The sequence below is a fragment of the Rhyacophila brunnea genome, unplaced genomic scaffold, assembly GCF_057557595.1.
Source record: "Rhyacophila brunnea isolate RB1 unplaced genomic scaffold, BYU_Rbru_1.0 scaffold_2, whole genome shotgun sequence".
Lineage (NCBI taxonomy): Eukaryota > Metazoa > Arthropoda > Insecta > Trichoptera > Rhyacophilidae > Rhyacophila > Rhyacophila brunnea.
This window is the reverse complement of record NW_028232859.1, coordinates 4,109,550-4,134,468: the sequence shown is the minus strand read 5'-3', so window position 1 is coordinate 4,134,468 and position 24,919 is coordinate 4,109,550. Positions and strand designations below refer to the sequence as shown.

The 24,919-nt window shown below is 33.6% G+C and overlaps 2 protein-coding genes across 2 annotated transcripts in view; both read left to right on the top strand.

Moving 5' to 3' along the window:
* The window catches only part of LOC147071712 (CIMIP2 protein GA14893-like), a 35,828-nt gene that overhangs the window by 10,579 nt on the left and 330 nt on the right, over positions 1-24,919 (top strand). Inside the window, exons 2-7 of the mRNA XM_085947044.1 lie at positions 5,407-5,545; positions 10,715-10,811; positions 15,356-15,537; positions 15,695-15,860; positions 16,270-16,411; positions 24,817-24,915. Of these exons, the coding sequence (XP_085803170.1) occupies positions 5,407-5,545; positions 10,715-10,811; positions 15,356-15,537; positions 15,695-15,860; positions 16,270-16,411; positions 24,817-24,915 (825 nt within the window). The remainder of the gene's footprint in view (positions 1-5,406; positions 5,546-10,714; positions 10,812-15,355; positions 15,538-15,694; positions 15,861-16,269; positions 16,412-24,816; positions 24,916-24,919) is intronic.
* Positions 17,249-24,086, top strand: Elp3 (elongator complex protein 3). Its single transcript, XM_085947041.1, has 7 exons — positions 17,249-17,905; positions 18,019-18,183; positions 19,332-19,446; positions 19,532-19,782; positions 19,940-20,105; positions 21,491-21,697; positions 23,739-24,086. The coding sequence occupies exons 1-7, from the start codon at positions 17,343-17,345 to the stop codon at positions 23,934-23,936; spliced, it is 1,665 nt and encodes a 554-aa protein (XP_085803167.1). The 5' UTR covers positions 17,249-17,342; the 3' UTR covers positions 23,937-24,086.

Here is a 24,919-nt window from a genome sequence, read left to right as displayed (position 1 = left end):
AGGCTGGTAATCAATTTGCGGCAAAATTTCTACGTTAACATTCTATTATATGGGTACGTTATAATGACCAAAAGTAAATCCTCCGTGATGCCTTGCATTTTTTTTTAACGCGTCGCTATTTCTCGTAAGTTGTCGCCTATTGTTGGCCTGCTTCATTCAGTTGTATGAGAAAGCCGATTCCTTACCCCTCTTTTTATTTAATACCTCTATGGTAGGTAGTTACTAATATTTTATATATATAATATAACTTAAAAACTTAAAAATAATATAACAAAAAGACTACCGTTTCCAGAGCCTTCAAATGCAGTGCGATGATTACATTGAGCAAAAATACCATTAGTAAACACAATTAAACCAACAGACACGATTCTATAACTTCCAAAATTTTATTTTTAATAAATTGTATCAGTGTTTCATATAATTATGGATATTTAGGTAATAACATAAAGATTTCAACTCCCCATCGTCAAACGTGTCGTACGTTCACGGTTAACATGTTATTGTGTATAATCGTTAGCTAGTTTGCAAGAGTATTGTTCCGAATACAGTAGTATAGTTTCGGATTTGATAGCTACATGAAATAAATGCCTAAATACCTCTAAATAATAGGGCCGAAGATAATGAAATCTCTTGGCGCAGCGTATACAGAAATACACAATTTAAAAATAAGCAAATCCAGTTGTGCTTATGTGTTTTGTATCATAAATGTATCCATGATTATCGTTTTTACTATTTTCTTTATCAACGACAAACTGCTGTCATACCACTATTCGAAAAAATTAGATACGTATATAATAATTACGTGATATAAGTATCAATAATATAATGTTCGAAACAGGCTTCAGGGACAATGTGTGCAGCACACCTGCCATTTATAATATATCTGCAACATCCATTTCTTGATTTGGCGGTACGTATTCATATATATTTTTAAATGATTCTTTGTATACAATAATTTCAGGAAAATTTTTTATCTGTCATCCGTAAAAAAGTGAAAATTAATTCTTTAAAATACCTATCATTTTGTTTTGAAAACAATTACTACTAATTACTACCATTTTAAATTACTTGACACTTTTATAATACGTCTTTATGTAATTACTATACATTAGTGTTGTTATTACTTCAGCATATCGACAATATTTACTTGAAGATTATTCATTATATTATGATACCAGTAGGAATATAAACAACATTTCAATTATTGAAATGCATGACGTTAATGATTTGTATTTTACAATAAGTATTATTTTTGTATCGGTTACGAAGTAACGAATGATGAACTGTTTTGGCTGGCGTTACACTATCTGACATTGAGACTGAGGTTGCAAAAATTGTATTTGCACCTAGTCTGTATTGAAGAATGGTTTCAACTAGCAGTAGTTGTGGTTTTACATGAAAGCTTAGTGAACGCAGTTGTACCACATTAAAAATGTTTGACTGTATAACACTGGCATTCAAATCGCACCTCTAATTCTAATAAATTCTAATCTTGATAATTAAGATTTTTGAAGTTATACTTCCTTAGGCGCGTTTGGAAAATCAAATCAGAGTGTATTTTTAGCGTGTGACATGTAACACATAATTTATTTTTTCACACGAAAAAAATCGCACTCGATTTGATTCGAACCACGATTGTTCGGTTATCAGCCGAACGCACTGCCTTTACGTCACAGTATGATAATGCAATCGTGACGATTATACAGTATAATATTATAGTTTAGAATTGTTCCGTTGGCTAGGCAGCGAATTTATTATTGTCGGCCATTTGCAATTCCTTACGTAAACAAACTATTAAACGTCATAGTGGCAGTTGTTACTTTAAAAATAAAAACAACGAGAAACCATTATATAATTTAGTAATATAAGTTGAAGTGTATAGAAATAAACCAACGACGTTCCAATAAGCAGTCCTTTTTCTTGAGTGTGTAATTTAACAAGATAATTAAGAGCTAGTCAAAGAATCTAGTTTATCACAAGTTTTGTTTTTGTTTTGTTACGCCAAAGAAGTATAACTTCTAACGCGCGTACACAAGTAGGTACACACACCAATTTTTTTATTCGTGGACAATTTATCTAACTAGCCTGAATGGCTTCATAATTAATAGTAATGTTACCGTACATTGGGTTCATTTACTGATTACAGCCGTTTTTGATAAAAATTATATTTGATCGTCGGCCAGAAGAACGCTGATTAGAATCGTTCAGTGTGATATGGTGTCGTATTGATTTTTTATCCACAAAAGATGACCCGCAGGCGGCCGAGTAACGTGGGCTCTCGTATCATTGTCGAGTGGACATGCTGGGAAGATACATACTTTGTTTTTGTACAGACGGCGAAAGAAATAATAACAACAATAATTGTCAATGGCGTCATCGTGCGTCGTCTGCATTCGCGGCAATTAATTCACTGACCGATGAAATCACCCCTTTCGCCTTCCTTTCTCTCGACTGAAAGGCGGGATTGGCAGGGTTGCCAACATATTTTTAGCTGAATTTTAGTCTCTTTATTTAGGTACGTTTTATTCAAAATGATGTTTTACATTTATGCATATATTATATGAAGCCGCTTAATCCATTATTTAATTGAGCAGAATCATTATTAACAACTATTTCCCATCTGTCTTGCAACTATTTGTTTCCACTTTTCATAAATTATTGCCAGTAATTGAGAATAAATTCAAATACAATACAAGTGTTTTTTTACATCATCTATTTTATTGGTCTAAATAGTTTATGATCTGTAGTACACAATATAAAAATTAAAGGGAACGTTGCCGGTTACTAAGTACTTTTTAAATAATAAAATACTTTAGGTACCTAGGTATATTATGGTATAGGTCAGGGGCGGGCAAACTTTTTGGATGGAGGGCCAAATTCAAGAATTCAAAATGAGCGGCGGGCCGCAAGTAAAATACCATTTTTAGATATACACTATTTATTATCACGAAAAATAAACATGACAAAAAAAAATAATGAGAAGAATGAAGCTGTTGTACATTTTTTAACATTTTTTTAAATTCAGGTGTTAATTTTGTAGTTGATATTCTTAAAACTGCTTGTAAATGGGCATCGGAGATATTTGTTGGTAAAGATTTTTTATTGAGGTTCATGATCGAAAATGTTTGTTCACAAATATAGGTTGATCCAAAAATAACGACCATTTTTCTTGCATAATCTTTAAGTTGGTCGAATTTGTCTGAATTAAGGGCATTGTAAATTTTGGAGATTTTTTCACGACTATCCAATTCTCTTAAATCAGTGTCACACTGCAGATCAATAATCTCAAGTTGTAGCTCTGTCGGTACACTATCAATATCTATTGAAAATGGATCGCGTACTATTTTAATCTATTGTCAATATTTTTTAAATAAATATAAAAAAGTTATTCGTAATCAGAAGTACAATTAATGATGGCGGGCCGCAAAAAAATACCCGGCGGGCCGCAGTTTGCCCCCCCCCCCCCCCCTGGTATAGGTTATGGTGGTTGCCACGGTGGCCGCGCGGTGGCCGCGCGGTTACACGTCGACTTATAATGTCATGGGTCCCAAGCTCGAATCCCGGGTCTGGTAAATTTACATAATATGTGTGTTTAGAGTGTTTAGACCCAGAGTATGTAGATATTATTAAATAAATAGAGTGTCTATTTTTTATTCCATCTCTCGTAAAACTAATAATTTCTGAATACTTCACCCTGTGGAGCCCCATATGATCCTCTTCAGATCGACCACGGTGATATGTAATGTAATTTAATATTTGAAACCTCCAGGTAAAAATTATTTTCAAGACTTATTCCATTACTTGGAGTAATTCAAGAGTAACAAACATATATATTAAGACGGTACTTCAGTGAAACGGCAAATAATTTTCAACTGTAGGTGCGACGAAATTTCGGAATGGCTGGCAATCGGAGAGCGAAAGTCGAGCTGTGAACACGTCAATTTTTTTGTGATGGCGACGGGGGAATTAATTCTTAAATCGTGTAAAGATGACTAAAAAACGTTACCCATTTACTTGAAAAAGAAAACATGTCAATGAATATATTATTATTATTAGTAATAGAACAATAAACATAACACTAAATGGACGCATGTTGACTTTTTATGACAAATTATGTTTTGTTCTGCGCGCGTCATTTGCACAATCTTCGCGTCGCGTAGTCACGATCTTTTTAGACCGTGCCCCAGCTGAAGTATAGCCTTAAGCATATACTGATATTATGTAGTTGATTGATAAGAAGATTTTTTTACTTTATACTTACACGATATGAAAACTTTAATTTATTACGTAGTGAGGTACAACATCCATACAGTTTTAGGTGCAACTTACTTTCGTATCAGCTGTCAACCATTATTATTAATGTGCACCTTTGAATGAACATTCCAAAGCATTTTTATAGATTTACCTGGTTTACCTCTTGTGGAAAATAAGTATCACAGTCTGCCTACATGAAATAACTAGGTGTGGGATGCTTGTATGGCGCGCGCATGTGGATAGTTCACTTTCTGGGCCTTGCCTTGGGCGAGTAAATAATTTTTCGGAGGCCCCTTTACGATTTAAATGATGCCCGTAAGTTTTCGATATTGAGGAAGTTACTCTAGGCAAGGTCGGCGACGTGGATTAGATTAGTGTGGGGTCAAGAAGTTAATTCTCTGTTGCAAGCTTTTTTGTGTAGTCGTTGAAGTCCAATAGTATTGAGGAAAAAAAACTCCTTTGATGATTGATGTATAAGATATACCTAGTTGTTATTTTGTTACGTAAGATGGATTGGTATTTTAACAATTTCAGAATGTATACATATTATTACGATATAGAATAAACGGACTTGACTTTTTAAATATTATAAACGCCATCTTAAGTCAATGATATTTACATAAGTGTATAAACATTGAACGTTTTATGATTACCGCGTAGTTGTAATTTTTATAGTACATAGTCGTTACGATATAAATTTTAAAAAAAATCAGTGACTCCGATCATACAGTTTAAACCACACAATTAATTGTGTGCTCTATGATAGCGATTGTGCGAAGAGGGGCTTTTACTCGAACACACTCACGGTGATGGCCGTTCCGAATTTTGTCACTGTTTCCACGTGTTTATTCCACGGAGAAGTGAACATAATAATAATAATAATACTAATAATAATGATGATGATGATAATAATAATAATAATAATATTATACACTCTTCGACCTTACATGACGCGTGTGCCAATTATGGTTCGATTTTCATCACATTTTCCGAGATACGAATATATGGGCGAGATGAAAATAAACAGAACATTTTTCATATTGATGTAGTATTTTTTCAGCCTATTTTATTGTCAATTTAAGGTATTGATTTTTTTTACATTCCAACAACACCACCATATTTTATGCAATAATTATGTGTTGGTTATTACAGGTATGGAGGTCACTGTCCCGAGTTCAAGTATAGGATCGCTGATACTTTTGGAAGCCTGTCGCACAAAGTTTTATTGGATCCCTGTGGTCTTCGATCGGAGAAGTTGGTGATCTCAGACAGGGTCGATGATGAATATCAGGTGAGCAAGACTATGTAGTATTTAAGTTAAACTTCTTGTATTTATCTAACAACAACCATGGGCTATGCAGACCTTTGCAATTTGAAGGACCATAAATTTGATATAAATCAAAGTACCTATAACTAAAAACAATACGAAGAAGTGGGGATACTCCGATGATTCTTCAAATTGCGAATTTAGCGCCGAAGAAACTGTGGATCAAGGGGTAGTCTATCTATTCGTTGTATCCAGCTGCTCAGTCAATGACATTTTTAAACTCAATGATGCAGCCATTACGGTGTCCAAAACGGCTTTTAGGCACATCTCTCGCATTTACATGACCAATGAAGAATATTCGTCATTCACTTAGATTGAAGATAGTTGGTGAGGCAGGTTAATTTATCTGACGTTATCATCACAATGATTTGAATTATATTTTTTGAAGTAATATCTTACCATCGATTCATCTTCATATAATAGTGTTAATACTGTTAATATATACCTTTATAGCCATGTTAACCATATTTCATACGATTACAGTTGATACTGGCAAGTATTTTTTAGATTCCAATAAATATTTACGAGTAGATAAATGCATTTCATAGCGCTGGGATTAGTTTTCAGAATTAGCCAAAATCTCAAAATCACGGGAGACGAAAGCAGTCAAATGGTTATTATCTAATAATAACTTTAATTCTATAGTTTTTCGTAATTTTTTTAATAACTTAACAATATTTAGCAATTGTTCTCTTGCCTCTTTCAAATTAAGTTGCTCCAAAATCCACGACTAATTATATCTGGACGACTGCTTATTTTTATTGTAAGTATTTTTATTGTATTTTTCTTTTCTTGTTTTTCCTGTCTTATTTATGTACTTATATACTTTTTTATGTTTTTCTGTTTTTTTCTCTCTTTCTATTTTTCTTTAACGATTTTCAATAATTCTCCAATTATATTCATTACAGCTGTATATACCTAATATTTGATCTAATTTAATTTGATTTATTATGCTTTTTGTGTCCGCCTGTTATTGGGAACATCGCATATTATTTTTTTCTATATTATACTTATATTTATATTCTGTGATTGATCCTGTTGGTTGATATAAAAAAAATATTTCATGACGATTTCAAAACGGCTTTAGTGTGGTTATTTGTTAGCAATATTATTATTAATATTCTGTACGTCGTCGCATTGACAATAGCAATTATATTAAAGATGACGGCGGCATATTTTGACATTTGGTTATAATGTAAAAAATCTTGCGATATATTGTGATTGTTTATCTGAATTATTTTGAATACTTCATGATAGTTAATTGTATAAAGAATTTGATTTGTGCCGATATCATTAATGTAAGGTGTTTTTAAATATACCTACATCACTGTTTACTTCAAATGAATCTACAATCAATGAGAAATGATTTGTGTCAAATTTAATCATTAACCTTGGTAACCTTTTATTCATGTATCATGTATGTGTGTATATGCTGAGTATATTTATATGGAGCAATGCTTTTTTCAACATTTTTGATTTTAAAAAAGAGAAACAAGTCTAAAGCTATGTTGTGTCAAGTACGTGGAACAGTTATCAAGTGTTCATAATAAATTATTATACTATTTTTGTATCTATCATTAATTATAATCATTTTTTTAATTAAGTACTTAATATATTTTTATTTAATTTTTTTAATGCGTGGGTGGCTGATTGGCTAACTAGGCGCCTCCTTGAATACAAAAGTCACAATTAATTGGATACAGATGTCGTTAAAATCGTCTAATTAATTCATTAATGCGTTTTTGGCCTGAATGAGAATTTCGCCGTGGGTGAAAGTGGCCCCATTATAATATGGCAGGAACTCGTCTACGGTTATTTTTAATACTTTATCATTATTGACATTATTCACTACCTACTAATATAAATTAAAATGTATAATAATTGATAAAAATTCAAAGATAATAAATCATTGAGTTTCCATTGATGATACGAGGGTGGGTCAATAATTCCTTAGAAAAAAGCATTAAAACAGTTTTTATTTTTGTATTTTTTTTTATTTCTCAACATAATCTCCTTGGAGCTCAATACACTTGGTTAGACGTTTCTCAATTTTTTTTAAACCGTCAGAAAAATAAGTTTTCGGAAGGTCCTCAAAATAAGCATTTGTCCGATCGATGACTTCTTCATTTGAAAAAAAACGTTGTCCACTTAGCCATTTTTTTAAGTTTGGGAAAAGGAAAAAGTCACTGGGGGCTAAATCTGGCGAATACGGTGGGTGGTCGACCAATTCGAACTTCAATTCTTCAATTTTAGCCATTGATCGTAAACATGTGTGAACACGGGCATTGTCCTGATGAAAGAGGATTTTTTTCCTGTTTAAATGAGGCCGTTTTTCTTCAATTTCGTTTTTTAGCTGGTCCAATAAAAATGCATAATAATCCCCTGTTATTGTTTTTCCTTTTTCCAAATAGTCAACGAAAATAATTCCACGTGCATCCCAAAATACAGTAGCCATAACCTTACCAGCTGATTTTACGGTTTTCGCCTTCTTTGGACATGGTTCGCCTTTCGCAATCCACTGCTTTGACTGTTCTTTCGTCTCGGGAGTATAGTGGTGTATCCATGTTTCATCTACAGTCACAAAGCGACGAAAAAATTCATCCGTATTGCGTTGCATGAGCGACAACAGGGCTTTAAAGGCCACCACCATATTACGTTTATTGTCGACTGTGAGCAAACGCGGCACCCATCTTGCAGAAACTTTTTTCATGCCCAATTTGTCATGTAAAATAGAAATGACGCTACCTTTTGAGATCCCTGTAACCTCAATTATCTCACTCAACTTTAATCTTCGGTCACTTAACACCATATCGTGGATTTTATTGATCATTTCTGGTGTAGTCACCTCTACAGGACGTCCTGAGCGTGGTTCATCCTTTGTTGATGTACGACCACGTTTAAATTCATTTAACCAGTTATAAATAGTTGCAAGTGAAGGAGCAGATATGCCGTGAACTAAATCCAACTCATTTTTTATTTCCTTTGCTGTTAACCCTTTTATATTAAAATGTTTAATAACAGCTCTAAACTCAATTTTCTCCATTTTCCATTTTTCCATTTTCCATAAGCAAATTTTTTTTTTAAATGTACGAGAAACACACAACAACCCGACCAATCTGATTGAAACTTCGCAGCATACTGAATCGGTAGTGCCGCTGCATGAAAACAAACCGCTTACAGTACTAGTCGCGCCACCTGTCGGCTTTTCTAAGGACTTATTGACCCACCCTCGTACATAAGAAAATGTGTATGTAATTTTGTTGTTTTTATAATATTTCTTTATCGCGACGGATGTGTTTCATTTCCGATTTGAATTTAGATTATGAGCTGCTTTATATTTCCACATTTCCCTTTTAAACTAAGAATGTAGTAGGTATATCTTACGATTGCTTATCAATTTAAGTATGAATAAATCTTTTTCAATATGAGTAGATATTGATAGATCACTATTATTCACTACTTCTGATAATTCACCTGCCGGAAAAATAATAAAGATCTCATTGATATCTACTATCAATAAATCAACAATTAAAATTAAAAAAATTTGTACAACTGCAAATTGGACGATATAAATGCCAAATTTAAAATAATCGCTGTTTTTATAATAATCTTCGTACTTGGACAACTATAGATTAGAATGATTTCTTTTTTGAGTGCAAGCATAGATTGTCCCGTAATATTTTACTAATTAACTATAATAATAATTATTAGAATCAAATGCGAGATTTTTTTATGCTTATTATCGTCCGGCGTATTTGATTCACCAAGCGTCCTAACGAGAATGGGAGAAGTCTTACGGATGGGAAATTTTCCCTTCGCAATACTAAGAAGTCCCAAAATATTATAATAATCATTTATATATTACATATTTCAAAGTAAATGTAATATATAAATGTAAGAATAAATGTAAATATGTAAGCTAAATATTATTTTGATATAGTAGAGATACAAAAAACAAGCGCTTCTCGTATTCGGTATATCGATTTAAACTTTTGATATTTTACTTAGTGTGGTTCATAAAAAAACATCTGAAGATTAGATAAATGAATAAATACAGTCGAACTTGGTTATTAAGAGGAAGATTGGACCGACTGAATTTGCTCGCATTACTCGTTATATCGTTATATAACATTTTACGCGCCACGTTCTATTTAAGCATAGAACATAAAATATCTGAAAACCATCGTAAAAATCCACAAAAAACTACAAAAGAAGTTGTTTATTGTAATAAGTGCTGAGGCGCCGGCCCTGGTAGGTACCTACCTACTCACTTCACAAAGCTTGGATTTTTTACATGCAATTTCAACCATATGCGTGGATACTTTTTCAATGTTGTCGGCGAAAACACCAATTAGGTACCTACTTAGACACTTAAATAGTGTCATAAACGTAATCCAATTCCGGCGACATCAGTCTAGTTAACTGCTCGGTCGGATTTTATTGCTTAGGGTCGAAAATGTTGTTTTTAAACGATCGACACATTGACAGTTTTGCTCGGTATACCCGAGAAGTAGCTCGTTATAAAAGTGAAACTTATATGCTTATATGCATAAACTAAAATGTCATCGAATGTTTCCTCATTACATCCGAGATCTCGCTATTTCCGTGATCGTAATAACCAAGTTCGACTGTATAATAAAACTAAATGCATTTTCACAGAAGTACATATTATTATACTATTTTGCGTTTTTCGTTAGATTTTTGTTATGATAAACTGTGTCTCAAGCAAGTTTCCTCTCAAAGTGACTATGAAAATCGTATTTAGGTACGTATTGAGATGACATGTCGAAAAAAAAGCAATCAAAATTCTGATATTTGAATACGTATGCATAATGCATGAACGGTAATCAATATCAGCTACCTTTAATAATATTTGTCATCACTGTGTTGCGCAATCGAAGAGTATGAAGGTAGGTATCCGCGGAAATTGTAGGCGTCTTTGAATAACTTTCAAACCTTAAAAAACTAACATTAAAGTATTTAATTATATGAATAACATAACTTGTTTTTTTCTCCCATAATCGCTTGTTGAAATGTTTGACATTTTTTTTTACCGTGATGTGTTTGAGTAACATCGAAAGAATATTTTTTTATCATACATATTGGATTAAGTACTATTATTTATTCTTTCAGGTTAAACGATCGTTTCTGGATGACATTACGCTGGTGAATAATCGTCCCCGAGCTGACTATCCGATTTATAAATATCCCATGACGCCTGGATATTACGGTGAGAATTAAATCAAATTAGTAATTTTTATTTTTACGTGGCTGGGACATGTGTTTCGGATGCCGCCAAAGAGTGCGACACTTCGTACCCTTGTGGTAGAGCGTCAAGGGTACCGCCGTCGTGGCCGGTCCTCCCTCACCCTGCAAAAGCGATCTACGCGCTGCAGGTCTGGTATGGCGCCAGGCGCAAGAGTTGGCGATGTAGAGAGGGAAGTGGCGTAAACTTGTGCGTGCCTTATGCCCCAACGCTGGGTCGTGACAGAGTGAAAGAAGAATTTTTGTTCGTAATTATTATTAAATATTATTGAATGGCATCAACTTTTGTTTTTGTGAAGAGTTCACTCGGATAGCTTAATAATTATTATTGCTACTATAACATTGTAAAGAAGATACATCTGGCTATTTTCCAATTATGTATTTTTCAGATAATACAACACTATATATTACAATTCAGTTTGGAAAACTGAAAAATATGTTTATAATTGATTCATATCGACTGTAGACAGAAAAAAGGACGTAATCCACACAAATCAAATTTTACAAGTGGCACAAAAAGATTTTTCAAAGTTAAATACAAATAGGCATAACCTTGAAGTGCATGATAATTATTAATTAGGTTTATATATACTTATATATTTATATAATTATTGAGTTAATCAAAGAAAAACCAACAAAAATGACGGTTGAGTCATTTTTCCCACTACACTTCATTTTTAAATTGCCAGCTAAATTTTCATAATAAATCAGCATTTGCAGCTTACATCCTTTGGACACAACATCTACCTAACCGGGACTCGAAATGGACCGGAACGCACCGGAGCACCGTTCCAGGTCGTAGAATCGGCAACATTGTCGTTCCGTCTCATGGAAAAAATAATTTTATCATTTGAGCTAGAATGGCCATAATATAACGAAAAATCACACACTTATTTTTTTATAAAACACATAAAATTTGATAACTATGTTAATATTTTACTCAAATTACCTAGCGCTCCGGTTCATAAAAATCCCCATTTCGAGTGCTGTACCTAACTATTTAGTCATGTACAACGTTATTATCCAGTAAAACCTATTTTTAAAAAACTGAGAGGTACGTCCTCTTTCCTTTCTACAGTCGGTATTATATTACGGATATTTCTATAAAACCAATAATTATATTATGTACCTAATACCTTGTTGCAAATAACTATTTTAAGTAAAAATGACTAACGTCTTTACCTATAAAAGTATTTATAATAAAATTAATCGACTATCCTTAAGTAGATAATATAATGTATGACTTTAAATTAGATACGACATCTGAACTGTAGAATGTCGCGCGTCGGCTGCATAGATACGAGAAAATGATTTCAACGCGCGGTTGGAAAATTTTCCGAAACCTAATTTTCCCACGTTAACTTCGATAATATTTCACGTGAAGCTGTTAGATGCAAATCCAATAAATCCATAACCATGTAAAGTGGGTTGGGTTAGGTTACATTATACTGTTCTTTATTTTTTCTTTACTATTCATAATATTTTGGAAATAAAAATATTACAACTTAAGATATGTAAATATATGTAATAAACTTACAATATGTAAATAAAAAAGAAGCTTGATTGTAAATATCTCAAACCCCACTAAAGCCAACAAGCTGAATTATTATGTATAATTCAATAGCTATTCATTTTATAAAACATAAAACCAGTGTGTGCCAAAACAAATTTGATAATAATTCGATGTAGAGATTTTTTTAGTTTTTCAGTTTATTTATCTTTCAATAATTAATATAAATACATTTCCCCCATTGTTCTTAAAACTTTAATTTGCCAATAACTTGCGATAACTATGTTCAATCAAATTTCTTCGGGTCTTGCGTGAGGGTGAGTTTAGGTGGACGCTATTTTATAAATTCTTAAAATAGGGTCTCCTTAGCAAACTCTGTTGTACTTTTTTGAACTTCTATAGATATATAATTGTATTTTTACTGCTTTTGTGTGTTTATATTATGTTCTCTTTTTACAACGTTTTTCTTAGCTCGTATTATTTCTCCGGTGGTTCTTTGTCCGGTACAAATCTTGCAATCGATTTTCAACTAACTTCCCGACTAGCTAGACATTTGAAACTTTTAGAATATATCAAAACACGATGTCAATGCATTTTATAAATGCGTTTAACCATTTTTAAGTAGAATTGAATTCATTTTCAGTTAATTCTGTTTTGTATGAAAAGTTATTTCGACACCATTATTGGTTGTTCTAGCAACTAAATTATTAATATATACGTGCGTTACCTACTATGGAAATCAATATGATGTGCAAGTATAATTTTTTTTGATCGTTTAAGCTAGTCAAGTCAAGTTTATATGGTTCAACAGAATTTAAAAACGTTGTATATAAAAAGTTCTTTTTATCTTGTAATTATTATATTTTCATTTTTATCGCTTTTATTACTTTTTTCCCTCTTTACAATAATATTTCATGTCATGTTGTGATCGTCTTAAACTTATAATTTGTAATGTTCACAATATGTTTTACAAAAAAATTAAATAAGCGTATATTACACACTCTCTTATTAAAGCCGCGTTGACACGGTCCAAGTACGATCCAAGTAGGTACACTTAGACCGAGTGCCATCCAAGTGACAGCTTCATACTAATTATTCCTATCCAAGCTAACTTGGATGAGTAGGACGCGGTCCAAGTGTACTTGGATCGTACTTGGACCGTGTCAACGCGCTTTTAATCATAATATTTTACCTTAGTAAGAAAACGTTATCAGGAAAACATTAAAGTGAAAATGTGTTGCCTACATATGCTTCGTACAAATTCATTAACTCATTAGAGAGCACCTAATTTCGTAATTTCTAGATTTTTTTTAAATATAGTTTTTCATCGATGGTGTAAAATCCAAGCCTCTCCTTATACTGTGTGTGCAATCCTATAAATAACGGTGAGCAACGAATGCACCGCTATTTTTTATTGCATCCATTTTTTGCAATACGCGCCGATAATTATTATTGCGTAGTAACGTGTGATGCTCCCAAAGCGCAATGCAATATTTTTATTATTTATTATGTAAGTAGGTGGGCCTGAATAATACGTGTGCCAGTTGTAATTAAGTCAATCGGTAACCATCATAATAATTAATCCTGGCGCAACATCCATGACGTTGCTTTGTGCAACCTTATGTTGTATTCAAGACACCATTATGACAAAACTGCCGTGAAATTTTCCACGTATTCTTTTAGTAAATCGCGTAATATAAATCTACTGTACCAACAAAACAGCCGAAGAATTACATACAAACGCATTAAAAGTAGTTTTTGTTTTGCGAGCAACGTTGATAATTGATGTTTAGATGTAATTGCTCAATAAGTATGTAAGTAATATGTACATTTTATTAGGCATGACAGCTTTGGTAGGAGGGGTGGATTCGTCCGGCAGGATACCGGGAGAAATCCCGATACGCTAACGAATCCCAAATACAATTTTTTCTAAACAGTTCTATTACAAATTGAGTTAGGATTGCATGTAGATAGGTACCTACCTATATTAAGATTACAAATTATGATATCACAGAAATATTGTCGTGTTGCGTGTATTACATTTTTCTCGCCCTCCGATACGTTTAATATTCAACATGTTTACATTGACTTATTTTTTTCCGGGCTAGTCTCAGGTAGGTACTATGTATGCATGGTAGATGTGACACTAATAATGAAAATATTCAACGAAGAGTGGCTGCATTGTTTCTTGCATATTGTAAAATATTAAAATGACGGTAGGTATGTCTATAAGTTTTTCTTATCTACTATTATCACAACACTACGGTTACTGGGCTGTAGCCAACACACAATACAACAAAATACCCATCACACCAAAGAGATTTAGTCTTCAATCTCTTTGCATCATTCAGAATATTCCGCCTTTTGTGATTTGGCGTCCTACGTCGCATGTAATAAAAATTATGCCCATGGTAAGTACATAAAATTTTGTTCTAGTTACAGCCCTGAAAATCTCTGTCAATTGGACATTGCTTCATGCTTGTGTTACAGGTTTGGGGACATCAAAAACAATACTATTAATTTATAATAAAATATATAATTTTATATGGGTACTGTAATCCATTATTTAGTTGGTAATATTATATTATAATCACATAATAATAATTATTGTAAAGACGTCAAAGACAAGAGTTATGTATATGATAGGAAGCTAGAATTGACATAGGAATATCAATTAATTGCTTTCCATCTAGTGAGCCAATGGTATGATAAGATATGATTCACTTGTGATATTGGTATTAGCTGGTGTTTAAGACAGTGTAAAACTAAACAATATTTAGTGGGTAGATATATTAGAGCTAATATAGTTATAATATATACCAACCTCGAGACATATCGGCCATATACCTGGAACTCAGCAATAACGTTACAAATAAAACTTAGCAATCACTTGTAAACATCGCTTCTTACAATTTTACGTAGGTACCTACATAGTCTGCAAAACACTAATTTATTGTATAGTGGTTTTAACAACTGAAATGACTGTATTTTTCACACAGGGTTCGTGCCGAGATTGAGCGGTCAGCATGGGGAACGATTTTCCGTGGCGGTGACGGAAGCCATGTCCCAAGACGAGAAATTTGCCATGCAGCAGAGAAGGGCTCGAAAACAAATGCAACGCTCGCAGAGTGGAGGTGTCGACTTTAGTGATTCTGATGACGCAGAAAATAAAAATATTATGGTAAGCAATCACTTATAATATATTTGTGGCGATGCGTCAAACTTTTAACGAAATATAACTACGTAGGTACTATGTATACCGATGTTGTTATTATTCATAAGAAAAAACATATCTGAAGTAATGACATCTGATCTAATTCGCGTTGTTTTCTCTCGAGGTGCCCAAACCCAGATATCGAATGCCGCTCTTTAGGGTTCGACCAGAATGCGCGGGAATTTTGAGGGAGTTGCCAGTGGAAGAACCGGATGAAACTCCTCCTTGGCAGTCAACTCAGCCATATTTTATGACCAAACAACAAACCCCATATTATGAAAATATTTGCGGTAGGCCCCCAGTTTTCTTTCAAAATAGTTTTATACGGGGTGATAGATGAAGGACAGATTCTTTTGGTATTGCGACCATGATTAAATCACTTTGTAACGGTGTTAGTGTCATTAATTTGAAAGTAACGATACCAGCGCCTAAATGAGTTGCCTACACTTCCAAAAGAATCTGATACTATTCTACCAGGTTTTTTTTTAAATTTACCTATTTTTTATTGGGTATAATGGTTTTAGATAAACTAATATTATTATAGGACGTAAGTACCTAATTACTATCAAAATATGTTAACATTGTGTATTGTATGATAAACTGAAGAAAAATAAATTAATCAATTTAAATTGCTTTAAATAAAAAAAAATCCCAAATAAACTTAATAACGAAACTAAAACCTATTCTTTTTATATCTAGATAATGGAAAATATCTTCCTAATGGGTATTTACAAAATCAACCAATTTTTGATGTTAAGCGAAACCCAAATTATTTTGATGCATTTCATGATTTACCTGAACATCAGATGACACCAAGAAAAGCCCCGGCTGACATCATTAGGTAAAAGCAACTTAGGCCTACCGCGCATGGACGATTACATAACCGGCCGTTAGCATTCGGACAATTGTTGGTTTGCTCGCGCATGATCCAAATTATTACCGGCCGGTATGTTTGAGCGCGCATGGCGTGATAGATCGGAGGCAATGCGCACGCACTGAAGATATGCATCCGCACCGAAAAATGGCGGACGCAATATAAGAAACGTCAAAATGGATTTTGTAGAGCTTATATTATATAATATATAGAGGTTTTTTATAGATTATCAAACTGTTTTAAAATGTGGGTGTATATATTATTAATTTATGAAGAAAGAAACTGAAAAAATGGGACTGGTACGCGCATGCAAAGCCAATAGGTACGCATCGATGAACTGTCAAGTCAAATGTGGATCTCATAACGGTTCGATGTATGCGTGTGCTCCATACGACCGCGTCACTTGTGCGTGCATGTATGAGTGCACTCTCGGCCGGCCATGACTTGTCATGTGCGGGCTCTCATTTAATAGCATAGCCAATGGGACCCCGGCCGGTTCGAATCGGTGTAAAATTTTGTGTCTGAACACAGATTTTCAATTCGGCCGTTCGCTCGATCGTCCATGCGCGGGGTTGCATTGCAATACGATGGTTACAACTCCTCGATTGTTGACCGTACGATAGTAAATCGTTCATGCGCGGTAGGCCTTAATGATAATAACTATTTTTCAGCCCATTGTCCCAATATCAAATACCTAGAATCTGATAGTTATTGACTGTCCCCAGTACTTTTTAGGGATATTATTTTTTACAACTTTTAATCATAAAAGTGACACTTATTTTCAACGGGCAGCACCAACTAGCCACCGCATTGTCGGATGACAGCTCGCCTTTCGTGATATTATTTTGCGTTGTGACGTTTGTGTTTTAAACGTATTTACGAAATATCTGAGTACAAAATGACAAAGAAGGACCCGCATCCAGGCCTTAGCCGGGAGGAAAAAACAGTAATTGTTATAGGAGAAATTATACAAGAACTTATAGCGGCACAGCGTGACGGAAAAGACTTGAACCTCAATAGTGCAAAGTCAAGAATATCTTCCAAACACGGCTTAGACAGTTCACCGCGGCTCGTAGATATTATCGCGGCAGTTCCCGCCGATGCCAAGAAGTCGCTGCTACCGAAACTCCTCGCGAAACCGATCCGTACAGCTTCGGGAGTGGCGGTCGTAGCCGTCATGTGCAAACCTCACAGATGTCCTCATATTAACATGACCGGGAACGTTTGCGTCTATTGTCCCGGCGGTCCGGATTCCGATTTCGAATATTCTACGCAGAGTTACACCGGCTATGAACCGACGTCCATGCGAGCTATACGTGCAAGATACGATCCATATTTGCAAACCAGACATCGGGTTGAACAATTGCAACAGTTGGGACATAGCGTTGATAAAGTTGAGTTTATCGTCATGGGAGGTACATTTATGTGCTTGTCTGAGGAGTACAGGGACTTCTTTATAAGGTTGGTACACTTGCTCTTTGATTTCAATACTTTTATGACTATACCTGCCTAGTATATTGTTCCAAATTTGGAACGTAATTAACGAATTTTAATAATGATTTTTACATTTTTAGAAACCTCCATGATGCTCTATCAGGCCATACTTCTTCTAGTGTGGCAGAAGCTGTAAAATATTCAGAGAAATCTCGTGTGAAGTGTATCGGCATCACGATAGAAACCAGACCGGACTATTGTCTCAAACGACATCTCTCCGATATGTTACTGTACGGATGTACCAGGTAAATATTATACAGTACTCTCTTAGTAATCCGCCACCCAAAAAACCAGACGAGTGTCCAATTAGTGAAAGCGGCGGATTATAGTGCATTCATACAAAATATGGTAAAAATTAAAACAGGTAAGTATTTTGTAAAAATAGTTTTTTTATTTGAGAAATTTGTACTAGCAAATTACGGTTTTATTTATAATCAAAATCAAGTATTTACTAAATTATACATATTTATAAACTGAGTTTATTAACTAAATATTACACAGTAAATCACTTGACACAACAAGTTGTTCTGTGAGGCAGATATTCTTGAATGGCTTAGTCATCCTGGCTTTCCCTATGACCAAAAGCTTCAGTTTGTGTGTCCCGGTTGCATTGGAACACTGCATAATTGTGATGCGGTCCTTGGGCACTTTCCTTCCTGGTACATTACTTTCTTCGCGATGAACGTACGTTTTATGAAGGAGAAGTTTCCAAAATAAACCCGTAACATCTGCGTTGTATACTTGAACGCAGCGGACTACTGAATTTGACAATCGAATACCGGCAAATTATAGAGCTTGATTTTGTGCTTTCATCTAGTAAAAATAACGGCCGATTACTGAGAATGTACTGTAGTCAGATTTTCTTAATATTATGTAATATACTTTATTAACTAAAATATTAATGGTAAGAGTCATAATCTTTAAAATATTACTGATATAGATATTATATTAATAAAAAATTAAGCTTTTATTGAAACAGATATTCAAAAAATGCCCCAACTATGCAACACAAAGAATAAAAAAAAAATCTGCGATATCTGCGCCTGTGAAGTAGAACGATAGTGGCGAACCTGCCGATTTTTGACATTTACAAATTTTCCCAGCCGGTGAAATAGTACCATACAATGACAACACATCTCACCTACACTTGAAGAATGAGATTGCCTAAACAGTCAGCACTTTTACATGTAAACAATTATTATCGTGATGGTTGAATTTACACACTATTGGTGCCAGTAAATCCATACACGTGCATGGTACAGGCGCTATAAAATATCAAATAAAGTGATTGATTTTTCGAAATAAATTTCTTTAAAATTAAATCATTGAATTATAGCTCTAAATGTTTAAATTAAAACTACCCTGATCAATAAATTTGCAAATCAATTTTTAGGTTAGAAATTGGAGTGCAATCGGTATACGAAGATATTGCACGAGACACAAATCGAGGACACACAGTCAGGGCCGTTTGTGAGAGTTTCCAAATGGCCAAAGATGCAGGCTTTAAAGTAAGCGGTAAAACAATAATAATTCCTCAGTTAATAATCAATTGTTCGTTTTTTGTACCTACCTAATTAAAATAAACCTTTCCAGGTTGTTGCTCATATGATGCCTGATCTGCCGAATGTTGATTTCGAACGTGACGTAGAGCAATTCATGGAGTTTTTTGAAAACCCTGCATTCAGAGCTGACGGCCTTAAAATCTACCCAACCCTCGTCATCAGAGGCACAGGGCTTTACGAATTGTGGAAGACTGGGAGATATAAGAGTTATCCTCCTTCTACATTAGTTGATCTAATTGCAAGAGTTCTTGCTCTGGTGCCTCCGTGGACGAGGGTTTATAGGTTTGTTTATTCAATTTCTTATATAAATGGGAATGCCATAAAGTATTCATACAAATGGATACTGCATTTGGTCTAGACTTGAAACTATTGATTAAATTGAATAGTTAAGTACCTACATGAAGACATGAGAGTTTATAACCCGTTTCTTGCTTTCCAGGGTCCAACGAGATATCCCAATGCCGCTTGTTAGTTCAGGAGTTGAACACGGAAATCTGAGAGAACTAGCGCTTGCCAGGATGAAGGATTTAGGAACCGACTGTAGGGATGTCAGAACCAGAGAAGTTGGAATACAAGAAATTCACAATAAAGTTCGTCCTTACGAGGTGTGTATTGAAATGAGTTGATATTGTAGGATTGAATTGTGAATATTCTCCTGAAAACTAGATAAATTTTCCATCCTATGATTATTATCTTTAACTTATTCAATAGATCTCGTTTCAGTTACATTAGGTCAAATATTGTTTATAATTAATTGAATAGTGGCTGCATTTATAAGCAACATCATTGCTTGCATCGAGCATGGATTTTAAATGTAATTTGAGTAATGGACACTGCTAGTAACACATTTAATCTAATAATAAAAATGTAAAATCCAATATACATCCATGTAAGTTTCTGGACAAGCGCAGCGCGCTACTGTAGTCTTATTTGGGGCATCTAGCGGCAGAAAACAAAAGATGGAATAAAGATAATTTACCTTCAAAAATTGTAAGCATACCGAAACTAGATTTGACATAAATGTAAAGGATTTCAACACATTATTTACTAAAAATAGTCCGATCCTAATAAGATCATAATATGGGCCTCAACAGAGTGGAGGTTTGTATTAACAGATTTTGTTTTTATGAGAAATGGATGTCGGCCACTTGCTCAATCTATTAGGTCCAAACTCTGAACTCACACAAATTGAAAAACAATATGTGTACTTGCCAGACCCAGGATTTATACCTGCGACCCATGCCGCTTAAGCCACGCGGCCATCGTTGGTGGATTCTTTAAACATTTTTTCAACATCTTCGAGAGAAGCAAACTAAATTTTAATGGTAAAAATAATCATAAAAATATGTAATAATAAAATGACTATGTTTAACAAATTAAGGCTATACCTCAGTTGAGGCATGGTCTAAAAAGATCGTGGCTAGGCGATGCGCGGATTGCGGGTGCAAATGACGCATGCTGAACGAAATATAATTTGTCATATAAATCCAACATGCATCCATTTAATGTTCTATTAGTAACAATAATAATATATTCATTGACATGTTTTCTTTTTCAAGTAAATGGGTAACGTTTTTAGTCATCTTTACACAATTTAAGAATTAAAACTCTCGTCGCCATCACGAAACAAATTGATGTATTGACACCTCGACGTTCGCTCTCCGAATGCCAGCGAGTCCAAAATTTCGTTGCGCCTATAGTTAAAAATTATTTTCCGTTTCACTGATGTATCGTCTTAATGCACAACAGTTTTTTAAAATGTATTCTGTTGCTAGTAGCAGTTCACACGTTTTTTTCTTTTGAATTGCATACATACATACGTATGTATTTTTAAAATGACAAAGCATTAGTGTCGTATAGTGGTCTAATCGGTAATCTCCTTTGTTTAACTGTACAACTCTCAAAAGGCTTTTTTATGGTAAACTTAAAAAATAAAATCACTTGGCACTACGGAACCAACTGAATTTCTTGTTTTTATTTTTATCTGTAGGTTGAATTAATCCGTCGAGACTATGTAGCGAACGGCGGATGGGAAACCTTCTTAGCGTATGAAGATCCTCAGCAAGACATCTTGGTTGGACTATTACGGTTGAGAAAGTGCACCGAAGAAACTTTCAGACCAGAATTGAGGCCATGCAAAGAATTTTCTCAGTGCAGCATTGTCAGAGAGTTACATGTCTATGGTAGAGCTGTACCGGTATGTAGAAATTAATTTTTTATTTTGATTAATTTATTATTCTTATTTCTAAATTAGAGTGAGTGTGATAGTCGAAAATGAAGAATTTTGGGCATTTTTGCGAGCTTCGTCTAACTAAATAATCTGTAGATTTTTTAAGAAAGTTGTTGTTACCTATACATATCTTCTGTTTTCTCATAATATCAATACATAAAAGAATATTATTATAAATGTTGTGTTAGAATTGAGAATATAGCCATATGCATTTCGACTGTGTTTAGGAAAAAGGACGTAACCCTCACTGAACAAATTTTACAGGAGAGGCAAAAAATGTTTTTTTGAGAGTTTTTAGTTTAATGTTTTTTAAAAAATAGGCACAGACATTGGGTGCATGATGATTGATGATTTAGTGTAATATATTTTCGATCTAATAATAATTAAAGAAGTTATTACAGAAAAATCATTAAAATTGAGGATAAATGCTTTTTTCCATAAATTAAAAATTAATTAATCTCAATTAAAACCTGAATTTAGATAATAATTTGGCATTTGTGGTTTATTTCCTTTTTATAGAACGTGTATTTAGTTGTATACATTGTTAATATTTAATAAAAGCACTTTTCAAAAAATCAAGGGTTACGCCCTTTTTCCTAAACACAGTCGATTTGGTTATAGCACTTTTCAAATTATGTATTATTTTGTCAATACGTGCATTATATTTCTAATTTTCATCCAATTTAACAACATATGATGTTAAATTGAATGAAAATTAGAGTTTAATTAAATTCTACTCTTCGACCATGTCCGATCCTAGTAGGATCATATGGGCCTCCACAGAGTAGAGGTTTGTATTAACAGATTTTGTTTTTTACAAGAAATGGATGTCAGCCACTTGCTCAACCTATTAGGTCCATGACTCACACACAAATTGAAAAACAATATGTATACTTGCCAAACCCAGGATTCGAATTTGGGACCCACGGCGTAATAGTCCAAAGCTTAAAGCCGCGCGGCCACCGTAAATTAATTACTTAATAATTCATTAATAACAAATTAATTAAATTGTATCATAATATTATGATAAAATTAAATTGGCCAATTTTTCAATTGAATTTTCCATTCTAAATTCCATGATAAATGTATTTTAGTACTGTTTAATTTTAGTGTTATTATCCGAAGGTCCTTTCTCCCCCATTAAAAAAATGCTAAGATTAAAAATTAAACTATGAATTTATAGTATTAAATAGCTGAAATGCGCTGGTTCTGCTATTAATTTCTTCATACATATCTCTATCAATTGACATTCAATAGACGTTGTTGTTGACGCACTTGATTGGTTTCGGGTCAGCAAACCAATTTATTATTATTTTTCTCTTTGAGACATCTTTAAACTTACTTTGTGGCTTTAATTTGCAAGGTCTTTCGCAAAGGTAGTGGATAATATTCACCATTAAATGCTAATTTTTTTTATCATGTTTTTATTGACGCTGCATCAAGTAGCCATTGAAGTTGTTGAATATTAAAATTTTAATGGATTTAAGTTTTGTACATTTGAGTCGGGTTTCGCCTTTCGGCATCTTCAGGCGCTCTGTATACTCACCAAAGGCAAACACACACTGACAACGAACACTCTTAACTTAAACTTATATAATAAATCAATACTATAAAGTAGGTAAAAATTCCATTACCTACCTACCTATCAAGTCAAGGGTCACAATAAAAAATATAACAAACAAATTATGAATACTTAAAATGTTAGTAAAAAAAACCTAATTAGTAAAAACCGCTATCTTAATAATAATACACTCAATAAGCATATTATAATAAATCGTCAAACCTACTAATAGATCATTAATACTTATAAACAATAAAAATACTACACTCAAGAGGTATAAAATCGTCAATTCTAGGAACAATAGTAAAGTATTAGAAATTAATGGAGTTAACTAATGAGAGCAAAAAACGACTCAAATGGAAGAGTACAAAACTTAAATCCATTAGAATTTAAATTTCATCAAGTACCTTCGGTCGGTAGTAATAATATTGTTGAATATTGTTTTAGGTAAATGCACGTGATCCAACAAAATTTCAGCATCAAGGCTTTGGTCTGCTCCTAATGGAGGAAGCCGAAAGAATTTCTAAGGAGGAACACGGATCTAATAAGATTGCCGTAATTTCAGGAGTTGGCACCAGGAATTACTATGCCAAGTTGGGCTATCATTTGGAGGGACCTTACATGGTCAAAATGCTCGATACATAAAAATTCTTGACTCGAGCATGTATGGACGTAGTATTTCTTTGCAACAGTTGGAATTTTTTTCCGATTGTGTTTGTAATAATGAATATTTATTAAGTTTTATTGTAAATATATTATATATTCTAAGAGTTTAATAAAATATTACATAATAAATATTGCTTATTAATAAAGTTATAATTCCCATTACTTCCCTTAAAATAGTTTCATTTTATTGAATACAGTGCAACCCCACCCCGATTTACCGTTCTCGCATAAATCGTTTTCCCGCATGGATCGTTAATTTTTGAAAGTCCCGCCAAACACTCATAAGAACAATGTTAAATAATCCCGCATTAACCGTTCCCCTCGATCTATCGTCTAAATATTCTGGTCCCGTCTCAAATATTATCCCAATTGACCGTTTTTGTTGAATATTTTTCATTTCGCTTTCATAGAATTGTTTATGATACATACATACCTTTCAGTCGCGTCGCTTTGTTTGCTCAGGCTTGCCTCGCATCTCATATCATGAATTTTTACAAGTCGCAACTAAAATGCCCCCCATGAAGAAAACTAGAACTCTAGCTGAAAAACTGAAAACAATTCAAGACGTCGAAAAAAATCCAGGAGAAAAACAAGTTTTTTTTAAAAAAAAATCTATATCCGCATTTATCGTTTTTTTAGGGTTTCACTGTATTGCAAATTTTTGTCATTTAATCAATATTGTATGGTAGTAAATTTTACAATATTATGCGTAAGGGGCCTTACAGTATAGTAGTGGTGTGTAGTTACAGGCAATATGTAAACGTATCCATTCTATTAATCTGTGATGTATATAATATGTATCTATTATTCAAATAATATTCTGATTATTATTTAATCTATGTCATATTTATATCTACAGCCATGAAGCACCTTTGATTAGCCACCGCAATATTATTTACCATTCAGAAATCGGACTAATGCCTAATTATTCTGGTCACGTACCTGGAGCTATTTTCAGGTAA

Bases quoted from the DNA above. Each gene is read 5' to 3' on its own strand.
- Elp3 (XM_085947041.1), top strand. From the start codon at position 17,343: ATGACAAAGAAGGACCCGCATCCAGGCCTTAGCCGGGAGGAAAAAACA. The intron at 19,783-19,939 runs GTTTGTTTATTC...CTTGCTTTCCAG, and splicing joins CCGTGGACGAGGGTTTATAG to GGTCCAACGAGATATCCCAA. The intron at 20,106-21,490 runs GTGTGTATTGAA...TTTTATCTGTAG, and splicing joins ATAAAGTTCGTCCTTACGAG to GTTGAATTAATCCGTCGAGA.